Raw genomic sequence first — 18,566 nt, forward strand, 5'->3', positions numbered from 1 at the left:
GAAGCTCAATTACAGCTTCTCTACACAGAGGATTTCTCAACATAGGGAATTATTCCTGAATAACTTTCTGATTGATTCTATGTGTGCATTCTTATTCTGGATTAATTCGACAGATTAGAGTTAATTCAGAATAAGGCACTCATATTCCAAAACGAAAGCATCCACATATGGATTTAATTAGAAATAGCTGTTCTGCTTTAAATTCCCACCCTACTTTATTCTGGATTAAGTTTTGTGTTTAGATGAGCCCTATATGCTTGGTTTCTTTTCGGACATTGCCAACAGAGATCCAGTTAGTGCCATACATTATGATGCTTCTTGTCTAGGTCCTAGCAGACAGAGACATTCAATTTCATTTTGCATGGGCCACTTTACAGTTTATCAATTATACAGAGTGAAATAATGTATATATGCACATTATGAGGTTTTCATGACATCATGGGAATCTTGAGAGTGAAACTTGCATAGATCGTTATATCTGAGATGTTCTCACAGACTGCCTGTGTTTATTGTATGTGATGGACCACACAAAAAGTTAACAAGAATACATTATACCTGTCACAGAACAAGATTTACAGGTATATAATTTATTGTCTGGACTCCACACAATCTTTGCCTGCCTTATTTGATGACATCTGTCAACTCTTCTGAAAGAAGTAGCATTACTTTTAATTAACTTAATATATATCTCCAAAACCTTTTGGTGCTTTTAGCATGTCTATCTGACATTTTCAAACATCAAATAATTGACTGTTGTTCAACTTCTTAGCTGAACCTGGCTACAGCCAATGGTATTGTTCTTTTCTCTTGACCGATGCTAAATGGGTTAGGCAGTAAGTCAGCAGGTTCACGGTGGCTGCTGCCTGACCCACAGTTGTTAGGATTCTTGATGTCCCTGATCATCTCTGAACTGATTATTTGAACTTCATTTCATTTCTATTTTCAGGACATCCATTTTCTATTTGAGGAACCTGGTTTGCCTTTGTCATTTCCTCAGGCTTCTGGGATTGTTTAAGAAAACTTTGTCACACATACTTTCTGCAAGAGATGACTGCATCTTGCTTAATAGTCTATGAGCTTTCCTGTTGCTATCACTGATTTCTCTCACTAATTCTCCATTAATTTACTTCAGATCATTTTCGCTGATGTCTTGAATGCAGCTCTCTGTACAGGGTGATCAGCATACATGCCCTCCAGAAGTGTGTGCACTGCTCATTTAGACTAAGTCAGTATGATCTCTTACATTACTGCATTTTTATTATTATTTTAGATTTAGTTTGAAGTAGTTTATGTTTCTGGATAAATTTGGGAGGTAGCATGGTCCAATGGGTAGGAAACTAGACTGGAAATCAGGAGACCTTGTTTCGTGTCCTGGCTCTGTAACTGACTTGCTGTGTGATCTTGGGCAAGGCGTTTTACCTCTTTGTGCCTCTGTTTCTCTCCTACTGTAAAGTGTAAGCAAGCGCTTTGATACAGGGACTGTATCACATTAGATATCTGAATAGCAACTAGCATAATGGAGTTCCAATGTGAATTGAGACTGGTAGGCCTTGCTGTAGTAATAATTTTCCTCTCTGCTTTGAAATGCCGTTCTTGGAGACCATCAGATGTGATTATTCAACTTGTTTTAGATATAAATTAAAAATATATTCTCTCCTGTGTGGTTAACAAATGTTAGAGATTAATCAGGCTTCTTTCAGCAGGACTGGGACCAAACAACAATTTTCAGTTCTAGACCCGTGTTTTCAAGGACTCTTTCAGAAACCGTAGCCTTTTGGGATTATATTTTTCGTACTTGGAGTCCTGCTGAAGGTGATTTTTTTGAGTGAAAATGGTGCAGTAGCGACATACAAAGCTGGGAGAAGAGCTCCTGCAGACCTTGTAAGATGCAAACACATTGGAGAAGGGCTTCTAAGCACTTCAGCATAGATTACGTCTTTATGGTGCAATCCTAAGTAGGGTGTGAGGTGCGGCAGAGCTATGATGATCATATTAAAAAAAAGATGCTTTTGTGTTAGCAAATTTTAGGGAATACCTCAAATTGGTATTCATGTAGGTAATGCAGTTTCATACTCATGGTATAATGATATTAAACCATAGGCACTAGACACTATATCAATTTCTGTATGTTTCTGGGAACCACAGGAAGGAGGGACAGAAGGGGTATCAGGTCCACGTCCTCTCCCTTCTCAACCTTCCCAGAGGAGTCCAAGCAGTGGCTTTGCTCTGGTTAGACTGGATCATCGAACCATTGTATTCGTAGTGTAGTGGTGTTGCCTGACATGTTATGATAAGCTTTGGCCCTGAATAATGGTTGCCATAAAACCCATGTTCACTACATGATGAGGGTGAAACAGGACCACACATCATTTTACAATCAATATAGCAATATGCTTTGAACAAGCACTTTGTACTTATTCTTGTAATTTAAAAAAAAAATTGAAGAAAAAAAAAAAAAAACACACAGGCCATTTTAGGTATCCTGAAAGTCATAAGAAAAACTGGGATTGTCCCAGTGAAATTCAGACATACGGCTTCTGTAGGCAGGGAGAGTTTAGGGGAGGACTGGGTCTTAGGGACAGACCATCTCCAAGTGGCCTTCTGGATGGTGCAGCCTACACTCCCCTGTATCTCTTGTCTGCTAGGGGAAGCTAGGGCCAGCGGCGGCTCCAGGCACCAGCGTTCCAAGCATGTGCCTGGGGCGGCAAACCGCGGGGGGCGCCCTGCCGAGGGCGGCAGTCAGGCAGCCTTCGGTGGCTTGCCTGCGGGAGGTCCGCCGAATCCACGGGACCAGGGACCTCCCGCAGGCATGCCGCCGAAGGCAGCCTGCCTACCGTGCTTGGGGCGGCAAAAAAAGCTAGAGCCGCCCCTGGCTAGGGCCATGGCATCACCTTACCGTCTTCCTGTTCTGCCTATGTTTATAAACTGGTAAGGTTGCAACTGAGGCCAGTTGCCAGAACCCAGGAAATATTAGCATTAAAGGTATATATTTCTCCCTCACATTTTAGTACATGTTGCCACTAAGCTCCTTTTTCTCATGCGATAGATTAAGGTATCTAATAAAAATTTCTGTAACTTTTTCCCGTTTTCCATACAGCAGTAATCCAGTTATGTGCAGAGGCATATCTAAAAGTTACAGGAAGTTGTTACTATGGCAAATTTATTACAGTTTAATGTAATACGAGAACCATAAGTATGAGCAAAAATTCTATCCGGTTATATGCCAAACTGAGGCAGGATGAGAATGATGAAAAGTAAAGGAGTCTTTCTTCTAGCGACTCTTTAACTGTGCTTTTCAGCTTCAAATTTAATTCTCTCTCATATAGTCATACAAATCCATGCACCTTTGTATGCTCGGCTACCTGAACTTACACTGGCAGGTGGAATAGTGGATTCAATACTGGGCCCAGTCCTACAAGGTGCTAATAACCTCCTTCATGGTATTGAGCACATTGGCAGTTGCACATTGCAGAATCAGGCTCCAGTATTACAGATTTGAGAAATAATCATTAGCCTCTAGTAATTGCACAGAGGAGACAACTAATTTAAGCTTTCTGTCCTTAATATGTCTTGGATTCATATAATTCTACATTAATAAATAATTTACTTAGATCAGATTCCTTGTTGCTATCTATAACACTACTGCTGTACCAGATCACCTTGCAGCAAATTTGGGCAGATTTCCAGCTAATGATCAGAACGAGTTCATTCAGGTGGTTGTACTCTGTAATTAGTAAAGAAAGGCTGTAAGAATGCCAGCATGGCAGGGCTTTCTTTAAACAGGAACATCTCTTCTATCTACCATTAGTAATTATACATAGAGAAAAGGCAATTAAAGCAGAACAAAACTGAAGTAGTGAGATAAAAAATGATCTTTAAGACATATTTGCTTTATGTGCAGGTCCTGGTTACCTACTGTAATGTACGACTCCAGAGAAAGACAGAAGTTCATCAGTGATGCTCAGTATGTGAGGGAAATGCAACACAAGATGGATTCAGAGTATCAGGTGCGCCCAGAAAGTAATAGACTTTGGTCAGCTATTCATTATTTGTTGAAAGTTACTTTCACTTGGGTAGAACATTAGCTGGTGATTAAACAGCTGAATGCTACTGTTTTTATATATATTCATTTCTAGTTAGGGAACTTACATTTTGTTATCTTATATTCTAATATCAGTAGAAATCAGTAAGATTTCATCAGTGAATGTTTTCAGGCCATTCAAACAAAGTCTCCTTATGCAGTTGGTTCTCCTGCACAAGAGTGTTCTCTGTACCTTTCGCAGTGCACTCCCTAACTTAGCAGGAATATTTCTGCTCCCTTGAGGCCCCTCCACCAGCCCAGAGAACCCTGAGCAAACACATTTCCTCCCACTTTCCTTCCCAACTACCTTGGATGCTCTGTTGTAGGTCTACCTACATTCCTGCAGAGAGGCTTTGTCTACCAGCAGTCTAACTCACCTGACTAGAATGATAAAGGTTTCTCTCACTCAGCAAGAGTGAGAGATTTGATCTTCTTCCTAATCAGCCTCCATCTATGCTGGGTTCAGCCATTTTCTACTCACCCTTTCCAGGCTTGAGACATACTGCAGGTGTAGCAGGGTGAGGCTGATTGAGCTCATAGGCCCTTTTTAACCCCTTCTGACTCAGTGCCTAACTTTAAACAGCTGAGTAGTTGAAATCAATGGAATTACTCTATTCACATACCTAAAGTGAGGCATGTGTTTAAGTACCTTACTGATCCTCAGATGTATTTAGCAGCATACCTTCCATTGATTTCAATGGAAGTTAGGCACCTGAATACCTTTGAGGATCTGAACCTTTGTGATGTATTGAGCACCTTCAGTTCTCACTGATGTCAGTGGTAGACATGTGGTGCTCAGTATCTTGAAATATGGGTTTCATATTTTTCATTTATTTATTAGGATGAATGTGCTTAAAAATGGCTTCTCCCTTTTCAACATATATGTTCCAATTGTATCTTCAAGTCATATCTGCATACACTAGCTACATTCTCAAGAAAGTGCACACTATAATATTTATGGGTAAGACTGTGAACCCCTTATTCACAATGGTGGGTAGTTACACAAATAGTGCCATTGTATTAATTGGCAGTATTTGTATGCACAACTGCTCATCAATGTGAATAAGGGGGTCAGAATTTGTTTATATGAGAGTAATGTTAATTCTGTAGCAGAAAAGATTTTTCCCTTATGGGTTTTGAGAGTAAGCATTCCTTGAAGCCTCTGGGCCAAACTGTGCTGTGTAACACCTGTGTAAATCTGAAGTACCTCCATCGTCTGCAATTATGTAACTGAGAATTTGCCTTAAGTGCCATAGGTTAAACTTTATAGATACATTCAAACAAAGATTCCACGGGAAAAATATTTAGTTACTATCATAATTATTTATTTGTATTGTGGTAGCACCTAAGAGCCCCAGTTATGGGCCAGGGCCCATTTGTGGTAAGCACTATACAAATATACGACAAAAAGGCTATCCCTTTTCTAAAAAGCATACAATCTAAGTTGAGCAATATTTTAGCTGCGAGACTCTCAGTGGACTTATAGTTCCATGCAACTTTTAGAATGTTTTTCCAATGTGCATACTCTATAACATGACATAACTGAATTAGGGTTGAAAATGACATAAGTAGCTTGGTATACAGTACATATCTCAAGTGTCCTGAAGGTTAAAAACTTCTGCTCAAAACTAGTGGTTTTGTGAGCTACCACACTTCCAATAATGCATGGCCTTGCCTTGGAGATGCAAAAGATATAGGTTCAGATCTTCTGTACTGGTTGAGTTGCACTTCAGGTAAGCCTAGGAAGGTGGGAGGAACAGTCCTTTAATACACTCTGTGCTTCCTAATCCTGGTTTGATGAGACTCCTAGGTTGGCAGGCCCTGGCCCCAGGCCACATTAGAGTAGCCTCACAGGCCATTCTAGTAGCAGGGGATCTACAGAGTTTAGTGGCACTGTGATTATATCCTGTTTTTCCCAGCCATGATACCTATCCCAAGGGCTAGGAGGAGAGGGTTGCAGAAACCACTGTTCCAGGCCTACACCATCTGGGGATTCCAGCTTTTTAGGGGGAATCCTTGGGCAGCAGGATCCATTGGCTCTGTGGCCATTCCATACTGGCAGACCAGGGTAAAGTAGTAAAGTGTTCTGAGTTCAAGGGATTTGGCTGTGGGGTCAGACTAATTGGTCTGACCCCTTTGCAAGCACACTACAAAACCCTCCTCTCTGACACAAGCATTTCCACAGTAACCAGAAGGATGATGATTAAAAAATCCCAAACCTTTCATTTCCCCCAAAGGAGCCTCTTTAACTAGTGAGGGGAGAGGAGCAGAAATCTCTGTGAAATCCATTAAGTACCTCACCCTGCACATTTAATTTACTTGGGAAGTGCTTTGATTCTGTGGTGATGGGCGTTATAGAAAATCCTAAAATAGATGAGTGCATGTGTGTGGGGAACGGGACATAGGAACACATACACACACAGAGTCCGATGAGCTGCTGCGCAGTTTATTAGTTGTTTACATTTACCAGGATTATTGACGCACCAAGTCAGGTAATTATTCTGATTAGTGTTAGGCTTAGACAGTCAATAGGTTAATTCTTTCATCCTATGATGTATTTTGTGACAGGTGTGAGTACAGAACAATTGGAGATGAGATTGTCTTGTCCAGGTGGACTGTAGCTAGAAGTAAGACTCAAGTTATTCAGAAGTAAAATCTCTCTCTTATTCCAGACAAAGAATGTGTTTTGTTCCTTAGGCTTGCCTGAGAATACAGGAGCAGAATAGAGAACAGACTGAGAAGAAACGAGAGCAACATGCCAGGCAAGAACAGAGACAGAAAACCCTATCTTCCATCTATGCTACACGCAGTTATGAAAGACCATGGATATCAGGCATACCAGTTACCAGACAGGTACTTAAACTATAGGTCACCCAGGGTTTGATAATTTAAAAGATAAAGTCAAGTGGAACAGAATATTGTTACAGGGTAATGGCCTCCTGCTGCTGCATAAAATTCCAGGGAGAAAGGGAAGCAGTTAATAAGAAATGATTGGTGAGGAACAGCCAAAATATTTACTTTTACATTGAGCCTATGAGTGTTGCATTCCAGTGACTTTATTTTTTTCTGTCAAATTATGGACTTACATGTAATCATTTTTTAAGAGAGATGCTGGGCTAGATAAGTAACATTTACTCACTGTTCCATTACAGAATAACTACATTTTTTTTAAACGTGATAGTGAATTTAATGGCAGTATTCAGGAGATTTTCAGTAAACTGAACGTTAAATTCTTCCATCAGATCCGTGTCTGTGGAATCTTTCCATACTTCAAACAGTGAGCCAAATCCTTGATCCTGATAAAGCAGCAGCTTTGGTAAATACAGCAGCACAAAGGAGCTTTAAAGCTCGCCTAATGGGCCAGCTAGGTATTGCCTTAGTACAGGATATCTCCAGCACTCACCGTGGCCCCTTAGAGCAGCCCTGAGGCTGCTTGACCCCACCAAGCTCAGGGAATTGAGGAGAGCAACTGTGGTATAAAGCCACCTTTACCAGCATTTAGGGGCCTGCAATGTGCACTGTTCACCCCAACCCAAGGATCAAGATCGCTGTTTCTGTTATCTCTGCAGTACAGGCTTGGAACTAACTGATCACCAGAGGGGGGATGGCTTTGATCTGGCTTGAGCATGTTGTTTCTAGCATGACACACATAAAATCTAAAATCCCAATATTTGTTTAAATTGTGCCGTTTGGGTGAAAAAAGTATGACAGTGGAATAACAGTACACTGCAGCCTCCTCTAATGTGGAACCAATGACTCAGCAGTTGGATGGTTACCAGGGACAGGTTCTCTCACTAGGGAAAGAACAAATACTTTATGTGGATTCAGTTTTTTCACACATAAATTAACATTTTAAGTACTGGACTCTACAGACCTATTAGACAACATGTATACATTTTGACTTGTGTATCAACTGCTTGGCTTGTACACAAATATAGTCAGTAATTGCCATGGTGACTGTGAAGCTGAAGGATGCCCAACTCCCAGGCAGGTGAAGAGGAGCTGCTGAAGGGCCAGGGAGCTGCAGATAGATGCCTTGCCAGGGATGGAGTATGGATTTGTCAATTCTTGATTCAAAAACTTTAAAAAATATATACTATTAACCTTTTAAAATATATCAACATGGAATAGAGATTAAAAAACATAGGTACATAGGAACTGATGAACTGGATCGGACCCAAGGGCCATCTAGTTTAGTATCTGTCTCTGACAGTGGTTAATCCTAGCTGCTTTGGAGGAAGGTGCAAAAAACCGCAGTAAGCAAATATGGGATATGTGCTCCCAGGAAAAGTTTCCTCCAGCTCTGAAACACGATGGTTTATATCCCTTCCAAAATTATTGTTTTGGTTTATTTTAACATTTACCGTTATGTGACATAAAAAACCCCAGCTGTACTATAGGGTCTCATTATAAACACTGTATAACTGCATACAGGATTTGGCAAAGCACGACATAGCTTTTTCAACGTTTATTGGATGTAGAGCTCCTGCTAACAGTTCCCCAGACTTCACTGTCTCTCAGACTATAACTCTCTAAGATGGGATAAGTAAATTTGTCATGTGAACACAAGATCCCTTTCACGCACAATCATCATCCTGGGTTCCCCCCGAGATCATGGGGTGAGTATATGTCTCCAGGTTATGTCCTGCTTGAACCTTACCTGCCTGTGCTTACTGTTGGTAGTGGCCCTGCAGAGACTCTCAGAGCTCAATTAATCTCTTCAATACCCAGCAGGGCTCTCTTTGCAGCCTCCATGACATAATGGTGATAGAGCCAGGGCAATAGTGCCTGTACAGGGAGGTTTTCAAAAGCATTTGGAGCCCTGAACATAGCTTTATTTGACTGTAAATCAAAGAGAAAAACCCAACGTTTTTCACCAAACTGAGAGATCCAGTGCCTTTCCTTCCATTTTATTCCTGGCAGAGACAAATGAAAAGATCACAGCAGAATGGGCCACAGTGATAATAGTTGCTTCTGACTGTGATGATGCTGTGGTTCTTGAACTTAAGCCAAATACAGATACCACCTGTGGTGGTGCTGTCTCAAGTCAGAGACTTTTTCTGATACAGGGGCACGTAGTCCTCCCAAACTCCAACTTGCTATGTCTAGCAGCCTGGAAGTTGAGAAGGAGGAATTGATCTCCCTGAGATACTCACAAAAAAAAAGTCAATGAAATGCTCCTGTCTCCCAGGAAGAAGTCAACAAACTCAGCGCATAGAAAATATGGGCAAAAATCATATATTGGTGTTATAAATAACATACATGAGCTCAATCAGCAAAAATTAACTCCATGTTGAAGTTTTTGCAGTTCAGCATGCCTATGGGTAGTAGATCAAACACTCGCAAAAAACATGTTTCAGCCATCTCAAACACGGTCAGCTGCAAAAGACCTTGGCTGATCACTGGACCACAACACATATGTATATTAATTCCTGAGGGTGGCATCATCATCATCATTCACAGATTCCCCTCGTGGATCCCTAATGTAAGCACTGAAAACCCCTCCTTTTGAGCCATCGAAGTCATAGGGTATGTCTACACTACAGGATTAATCCGAATTTATATAATTCGAATTTAGGAAACCGATTTTATAAATTCGAATGTATTCGGCCACACTAGGCACCATTAATTCGGTGGTGTGCGTCCAAGCTACCGTAGTAGCATCGATTTCCAGAGCGTTGCATTGTGGGTAGCCAATAACATTGAATTGCCAATAACTTCGAATTGCGGCCACACTAACCTTAATTCGGATTAACAATACCGATTTTGACGCTACTCCTCTCGTCGAGGAGGAGTACAGAAATCGAATTAAAGGGCTCTTTAATTCGAATTAAATGGCTTCGTTGTGTGGACGGGTCAAGCGTTAATTCGAATTAAAGCAGCTAAATCCGAATTAAAGTCGTAGTGTAGACCAGGCCATAGAATCATAAGGTTAGACGGGACTGCAAGGGTCATCTAGTCTAACCCCCTGCCGAGATGCAGGACTTCTTGTGTCTAAACCATCCAATACAGATGGCTCTCCAGCCTCCTTTTGAAAACCTCCAATGAAGAAGCTTCCACAGCCTCCCAAGGCAGGCTGTTCCATTGTCCTACTGTTCTTACAGTTAGGAAGTTTTTCCTGAGATTTAATCTAAATCTGCTATGCTGGAGTTTGAACCCACTGCCTCTTGTCCTGCCCTCTGTGGCAAAAGAGAATCACTTTTCTCCATCTTTTTTGTGGCAGACTTTCAAGTGTCCAAAGACCGCTATTATATCCCTCCTTAATCTCCTCTTTTCCAAACTAAACATACCCATTTCCTTCAGCCTTTGCTTATATGGCTTGCATTCCGTCCCTTTGATCATGTTTGTTCCTCGCTTCTGGATCCTTTCCAGTTTCTCTACATCCTTTCTATACTTTGGTGACCTTAATTGGACACAGTTCTCCAGCTGAGGCCTAACTAGCGCTGAGTAGAGCAGTACTATCACCTCCTGTGACTTGCATGTTATGCCTCTGTTAATGAAACCTAAAACTGCATCGCATTGCTGACTCATGTTGAGGCTGTGATCCCCCACAACTCCCAGATCCTTCTCAGCAGTGCTGCTGCCAAGCCACTTTTCCCTCATTCTGTATTTGTGCATTTGGTTTTTGTCTTTATTGAATTTCATTTTGTTGTCTATAGCCCAGTTCTCCAATTTATCAAGATCCCTCTGAATTTTAGCTCTATCCTCCAAAGTATTGGCAATCCGTCCTAGTTTTGTGTCATCTGCAAACTTGATCAGTATGCATTCCGTAGCTATATCCGGGTCATTAATAAAGATATTAAACAACACTGAACACAGAACAGTTCCCTGTGGAACCCACTTGAGACCTCCCTCCAATCCAACATCATTCCATTAATAGTTATTCTTTGTTTGTGGTTGTTTAACTAATTATGTATTCACTTAATGGCAGTTCTATCGAGCCTGCATTTCTTCAGCTTACTTATCAAAATGTCATGTGGGACTGTGTCAAAACCCTTGGTGACGTCCAGGTATAATTATGTCCATTGCATTCCCTCATCCACAAAATCAGTTACCCTGTCAAAGAAGGAAATCAAGCTGCTTTGGCATGATTTGTTCTTGGTAAAGCTATATTGTCTGCAAGTGATTATCCCTTCATCCTCCAGGTTTTCGCAAATTGAATGTTTTATACATTGCTGTAGTAGCTTCCCAGGTATCAAGGTCAGGCTGACTGGTCTATAGTTTCCCGGCTCTTCCTTTCCCCCCTTTTTAAAGATGGGTACTATGTTAGCCCTTCTCCAGTCTTCCAGGACCTCTCCTATCATCCATGAGTTTGTAAATATTATTGCCAGTGGCTCCGAGATTTCTTCAGCTAATTCCTTCAGTACTCTCGGGTGAATAGCATCCAGCCCCACTAATTTGAATTCATTCAAATTGGTCAGAAGATCTCTGACATGTTCTTTACTTATCCTGATCTGCATCCCTTCCCCTTTATTGTCTATAGTAACTTCAATAACAGTCATCCGCTCACATATTTTTTGTGAGAAGACTGAAGCAAAGTAGGCATTGAGCCCCTCTGCCTCCCTATCATGTTCTGTTACCAGCTCACCTTCTCCATTGAGCAGCAGACCCTCGCTGTTCTTGATTTTTCTTTTTTGTCTGACCTCCTCCTTTTTTCCCATACCTATCCTTTCAGAACAAGCTACATCCCTAAATGATGGTACTCCAATCATGGGAGTTGTCCCACCAAGTCTCTGTGATGCCAATTAAGTCAATTTTCTTCATATACCATGACTTCCAGTTCATACTGCTTGTTCCCCATTCTCCTGGAATTTGTATACAGGCATTGAAGATATTTTGCAGACTGCCCTGTTGCTTTTCTTTTTGCCTTTTTACTGCAGTTGTGATTTCTAGACCCTTCTCCAGAAATTAGCCTCCTTCTCTTGTCTGCATTACTTGAACCTAGATGCACGTTGGCTGGATTTTTGTTACTATCCCCCATAGGAGCTAGTTTAAAGCTCTCCTTATCAGGTTAGCCAGATGATGTCCAGAGATGTTCTTCCTGGTATTTGATAGATGGAGCCCCACCCAGCACAGTAATCCTCTTTCCTGGAACATCAGCTCATTGTCGAAGAAGACAAAATCCTCTTGCCGACACCACCTGCATAGCCACGCATTTACTTCCACAATTCGATGGTCCATGCTCAGGCCTTTTCCTTCAACAAGTGCCCCAAACTCTTTTATCCTTCTTCCCAAAGCCACGTAGTCTGCAGAGATCCGCTCAAGGTCATTCTTCGCAGTATCGTTGGTGCCCACATGGATAAGTAGGAAGGGGTAGTGGTCTGAGGGATTGATGAATCTCAGCAGACTCTCAGTCACATCCTGAATTCTAGCTCAGGCAAGCAGCACACTTCTTGGGATTTCTGGTCCAGACAGCTGATGGATGACTCTGTCCCCCTTAGGAGGGAGTCCCCGAGCACCACCACTCTTCTCCTCTTGGGAGTGGTGGTCATGGAACCCCCATCTCTAGGATAATGCATCCCATATCTTCCGGTCAACGGGGTATCCTTCTGATCCCTTGCCTCAGATGACTCTTCCAAGACATTCTCAGCAGTAGTACATGTGCAGATAGCCTGAAAGCGGTTGCTTACCTCCATCTGCGTTGGGGGTATATTGGTTGTCCTCCTTCTCCTGGAGGACACATGCTCTCAACTTTCTTCCTTGTTCTTCAGTCCCCCCTGCACTGCCCTCTCTGATTCTTCAGCATGCTGTGCCCACAGTACCAAATCCTGACTTCTGTCTAGGAAGTCTACATTTTCTCTGATGCAACGCAGGGTTGTTACTTGGGTCTCTAGTCCTTTATCCTTTTCTTCCAGCAATGGAGGTCAGTGTCTCTGTGCTTTCTCACATTCAGTCTCCTTTGCTGTCAACTCCAGGAGGAGAGTTTCAGAAATAGGTGCATTATACAGGAAGCTATAGTACTGCACCTTTCATCAGAGTAAGATCATTCTCAGAACTGATGCTTTTCATAGCAAATGTTCATTTGTTTCCCATAACACAATTTAGTGGTACTGCTGTAATTCTGTCTGAGTCCCAAGTACCCAAGGAGACCAAGTAGTATATTCTAGACATTAGCGGGGCAATCAAAATATATATCAGCATCGCACTGAGGTCTAAAGAAAGGCAACATCCCTTCCAGTGCTTTACCAGCCAGCAATCCAGAGCAGGGGAAAAGGCCCTTAAAAGCCTCCATAAGAAAACGTGATTAAGAGATGCATCTAAGACTTGCAAAGCTAATGAGGTAGCCCCACTTGTTGATATCACTATACATTTAATCAGAAGAACAGCATCTATGTAGCCAGACAGGTCGAATACATCATACAAGAAAATGTGTAAGTCGACAACTTGGTCTTCAGTACACTTACTCAAGACATTACAAAGTAGACATCCTGTCCTCTGCATAGTCAAGCTTTGGCAGGAAAGTTCTACAAGTGTTATCTCAGTAACACATCATACCCCTGAGGTTTGCAATAAATGTGTTAGTTATCTAATTAGCACCCCTTCCTCTTTGGGAATGTCTGCATTGCCATGTAAGCCCAGGGTTAGTACAACTCAAGTTAGCAGACCCTGGGGTTGTTACCCTAGGGCTAGAGTGTCTACACTCATTTGTAACCCCAGGTTAGGAATTGTTGAATCCTGGGTCCCAACCTGGGGCACCAGCATCTACACTGCATTATGTATGTCTGAGTCCCACCACCCATATCCGAGATTTCCTAATCTCTTCCCCACCCCCACAAAAAAATTGGCCATTGTAGCCCTTTTTTCTTGTTGCAGCATGGGAAAAGCTGACTGTCCACTAAACTTGATAGTCCGTAGGACAAAGAAAGTCAGCCCATGGGATTGTGGGATACTTTTGGTGGATTCCCAGAGCACAAGTCTGGAAGGGCTGCATCTACACAACAAAACAATAGGGCTTGGACCCTGAGTCCCAGCTTAATTTAGGCTCAGACCTTCCACCCCCCTGGGGTCCTGGGACCAAGCCCTGGGTTAGGGAGATTTGTATGTAGATGGAAGGGGAGTTAGGCTTGGTCCCGAGTTCAAACCTTGCGCTTACACTGCAGCATAGACATATCTTTAGGACCACTAAACAATCACTGCTCAGAGCATCCCTTGCAAAAATTGCTGGACATGCAATGGTCTAGAAAAGAAAAAAAAATTATTCTTACCTGTGAATTTATTGTCTTGGTCCCCACAATCCTTCAGTTTGACCCATTTAGGGAGGATTACATGTGAGGGATTATAGAACAATCAGTTAATTTTCTAAAGTTTATCAAAGACGCTTTTGCAAGTGTAATCTCAGTTTTACATGAATAAATACTATTGCTACCTTAAAATTTTGTTCTGAAAACTATCAACTATGGGTAGGGCTTCCAAAAGATGGGACCCAAGCCCAGTGTCAGAGATCTGCTCTTCCTCCAAGCTCCTAAAAGACAAAGGAAAACCCACTATAAAGACTATTGGACATGAAATGCTTAAGAAGGGAAATAACCACTGAGAATACTTTTTTCTTTCTGTGCTCTAAACAGATCTTGTCCTGTAGGAGGTCAGATATGGAAGGATTCTACCAAGGCAAAAGTGAGGACTAGAGAGTAAATCCCATATTCTCTTCTGGGGTTGATTCCATTCTCAAATCAGGTCATTACATTCACATCCCAGTCACTCCCTGATACGTATGCTGTTGGTAAATGTAGAGCTAAGCAGATACTATTATTCTGAGCTGGGGAGCATTCAGACTGTCCTGTTCTGTGAACAAAGTGCTCTGACTTTTGGACTCAGCTAGAGCTCAAACTTTGCAGTCAAGGCATGTTTTGTCTGGGTGTGCCTGACTCTCCCCCTTCCTATATTTTTTTTTAAGGTGACAAAATGTTTCTGTAGTAACAGTGTTATGTTTAGGATACATATTTCTGGTGTGATTTGATCACACTGCTCACTCACCACGGTCTATTCTACAGAGATTGTTATACTGCCTTATCTCTGTATTATATGAGCACTTTCAAGTAGTACATTGAGCAAAATGACCAATATTTGTCACATGTGGTTCATTCTTTTTCTCATCCTCGCCCCAGGAGGAGAATTGTATGTGCAGCGTAATGTTTTGATTTTAGTTTTTAATGTCCATGCTACTATGTGTTTATACAGGAAAAGGTGAGGTCAAAGAAGCATGCCTTGCCCTTAGAGTGGAAGGTGGTGAGGATTTATGGTTGTCTTTAGTTCCTGCTTTGTTCCACAGTCTTGGACTGGACCCTGAGAAAATTCTGTCTCCTGGAGTTAACTTTGAAAGTTACACTTTGTGCTTTTTCTGTTGTATGAGCCTCCGGCTAATACTCCTACACCCTTTCCCTGAATTTGAGAATCTCCAAGAGTGGGAATCGATTATAATTTGAACTTTTGGAGACAGACTTAACTATGCTTCAGATGCTTCCCAGGTAGGCTGATGTTCTTTGCATAGTATATTCAGATGAGGGAACAAGTAAGGCAATGAATCTGTGTTTAGTAGACAGAACAAGGTTCACTGAAAACACCATGCATGAAGCTAACTATTGGTATGGTATTTAGTCATGTAAAACTGAGATTATACCTACAGGTTTCAGAGTAGCAGCCGTGTTAGTCTGTATCCGCAAAAAGAACAGGAGTACTTGTGGCACCTTAGAGACTAACAAATTTGCATATTAATCCAAGCTCAGCAGTTTCTCGTTTGAAGCTTCAAAAACAGACTTCAACGAGAAACTGCTGAGCTTGAATTAATATGCAAACTAGATACCATTAACTTGGGTTTGAATAGAGACTGAGAGTGGCTGGGTCATTACACATATTGAATCTATTTCCCCATGTTAAGTATCCTCACATCTTCTTGTCAACTGTCTAAAATGGGCCATCTTGATTATCACTACAAAAGTTTTTTTTCTCCTGCTGCTAATACCTAATTTTAATTAATTAGCCTCTTACAGTTGGTATGGCTACTTCCACCTTTTCATGTTCTCTGTATGAATATATATTTCTTACTATATGTTCCATTTTATGCAACTGATGAAGTGGGCTGTAGGCCACAAAAGCTTATGCTCAAATAAATTTGTTAGACTCTAAGGTGCCACAAGGACTCCTGTTCTTTTTGAGATTATACTTGCAAAAGAGTCTTTATAAACTTTAGAAAATTAACTGATTGTTCTATTATTCCTCACATGTAGTCCTCCCTATTGGTTGAACACTGAGCATCTGTGTGAGTAGCGTGACTTTAGAAATACTCTCATAGCTCAGTTCCCATTGAAGACACAGAAGGTATTCAAACTGATTTATTTTGTTCTAGTTGCATGCGGCAATCTACAGACAACTTGTATTTAGGCTCAAGTCACTAGATTTAATCAAAAAAGAGCAAGGAAGTCAAAATCCTCAAATAAAATGTGAGAATTATTCTCATAAGGGCACTAATCTTGATGAAGACTATTTTGAGTCAATGATAATAGCTTGTTTTGGTTAGATCAGATTTTGGTTAAACATTCAAACTTCCCCTTTTTATTTTATAGAATTGTACTAAACAGAGTGCAGTCTCTGAGGGAATCATTGTATTGAGTAAAAACAACGAGGAGTCCTTGTGGTATCTTAGAGACTAACAAATTTATTTGGGCATAAGCTTTCGTGGGCTACAACCCACTTCATCAGATGCATGGAGTGGAAAATACAGGAGCAGGTATAAATACATGAAAAGATGTGAGTTGCCTTACCAAGTGTGAGGACAGTCTAATGAGACAATTCAATTAACAGCAAGATACCAAGGGAGGAAAAAAAAACTTTTGAAGTGGTAAGAAAGTGGCCCATTTCAGACTGTTGACAAGAAGGTGTGAGTAACAGTAGGGGGAAATTAGTATTGGGGAAATTAGGTTTAGGTTTTGTAATGACCCAACCACTCCCAGTCTTTATTCAGGCCTAATTTGATGGTGTCCAGTTTGCAAATTAATTCCAGTTCTGCAGTTTCACTTTGGAGTCTATTTTTAAAGTTTTGTTGTAGAAGAATTGCCACTTTTAGGTCTGTTATTGGGTGACCAGGGAGACTGAAGTGTTCTCCTACTCGTTTTTGAATGTTATGATTCCTGATGTCAGATTTGTGTCCATTTATTCTTTTGCGTAGAGACCGTCCGGTTTGGCCAATATACATGACAGAGGGGCATTGCTGGCACATGATGGCATATATCACATTGGTAGATGTGCAGGTGAACAAGCCCCTGATGGTGTGGCTGATGTGGTTAGGTCCTATGATGGTGTCCCTTGAATAGATATGTGGACAGAGTTGGCCCCGGGGTTTGTTGCAGGGTTTGGTTCCTGGGTTGGTGTTTTTGTTGTGTGGTGTGTAGTTGCTGGTGAGTATTTGCTTCAGGTTGGGGGACTGTCTGTAAGCAAGAACTGGCTTGTCCCCCAAGGTCTGTGAGAGTGAGGGATCGTCCTTCAGGATAGGTTGTAGATCCTTGATGATGCGCTGGAGAGGTTTTAGTTGGGGGCTGTAGGTGACGGCTAGTGGCGTTCTGTTACTTTCTTTGTTCCTTTTCTTTCTTCCCTTGGTATCCTGTTGTTAATTGAATTGTTTCGTTAGACTGTCCTCACACTTGGTAAGGCAACTCACATCTTTTTAAGTATTTATACCTGCTCCTGTATTTTCCATTCCATGCATCTGATGAAGTGGGTTCTAGCCCACGAAAGCTCATGCCCAAATAAATTTGTTAGTCTCTAAGGTGCCACAAGGACTCCTCATTGTTTTTGCTGATACAGACTAACATGGCTACCACTCTGAAACCTGTCACATTGTATTGAGTGAACTTAATGATCATGAAAGTGAGGGAACCGGACTTAGTATGGGCTAACTCTATGCAGGCTTCCCTGCACTGCTCAATCCAAGTACTACATTACCATTTGTTGAGCAGGGACTGCCAGCCTAGTCACATTTCACAGTGGTTTTATGATCTGAATAAATGGAAACTCGGCATAGACTCTCAAACTCATTTTCACTTACAATTGAAGGGTGAGTAAGAACCGGTGTGGAGTGAATCTCACAAGGTTCATTTCAGATAAGCCATAAGACCTTTGTATTTTTATTTGAATAGATCAGAATCTTTTGAGGCAACAAAAGATTGGCTGGTGCAGATTTCAGTTATTATACTGGATATTTCCATTACATTTATGCAGCTGTTCATTGTGTAAATATCTGAAATCAAAGTTTACACTACAGATTTTTTTTTATTTGTGGGACGTTGAACAGTTTGGTGATTATTCAGTAGTTTTCATTAATTAATACACAGTTCCATGAGAAAAATTCATGTGTATTTAATGAGTTTTTCTCAAGTACTGAACTAATTCACCAGCATGCAAATGAACAAAGCTGTCTACTGATTTATCTTCTCTACAGTATGTGTAGTTTTTTTAACTTCTTACATACAGTATTTGTCAATGCATTTATTAT

At 41.2% G+C, this 18,566-nt stretch overlaps 1 protein-coding gene across 1 annotated transcript in view; it reads left to right on the forward strand.

The window, feature by feature from the left end:
* The first annotated feature begins 3,920 nt into the window (after positions 1–3,920).
* MARCHF10 (membrane associated ring-CH-type finger 10) overlaps positions 3,921–18,566 on the forward strand; it is a 56,316-nt gene continuing 41,670 nt past the window's right edge. Inside the window, exons 1-2 of the mRNA XM_065422830.1 lie at positions 3,921–4,007; positions 6,779–6,934. Coding sequence (XP_065278902.1) covers positions 3,921–4,007; positions 6,779–6,934 — 243 coding nt within the window. The remainder of the gene's footprint in view (positions 4,008–6,778; positions 6,935–18,566) is intronic.

Source organism: Emys orbicularis, chromosome 25 (genome assembly GCF_028017835.1).
Source record: "Emys orbicularis isolate rEmyOrb1 chromosome 25, rEmyOrb1.hap1, whole genome shotgun sequence".
NCBI lineage: Eukaryota > Metazoa > Chordata > Testudines > Emydidae > Emys > Emys orbicularis.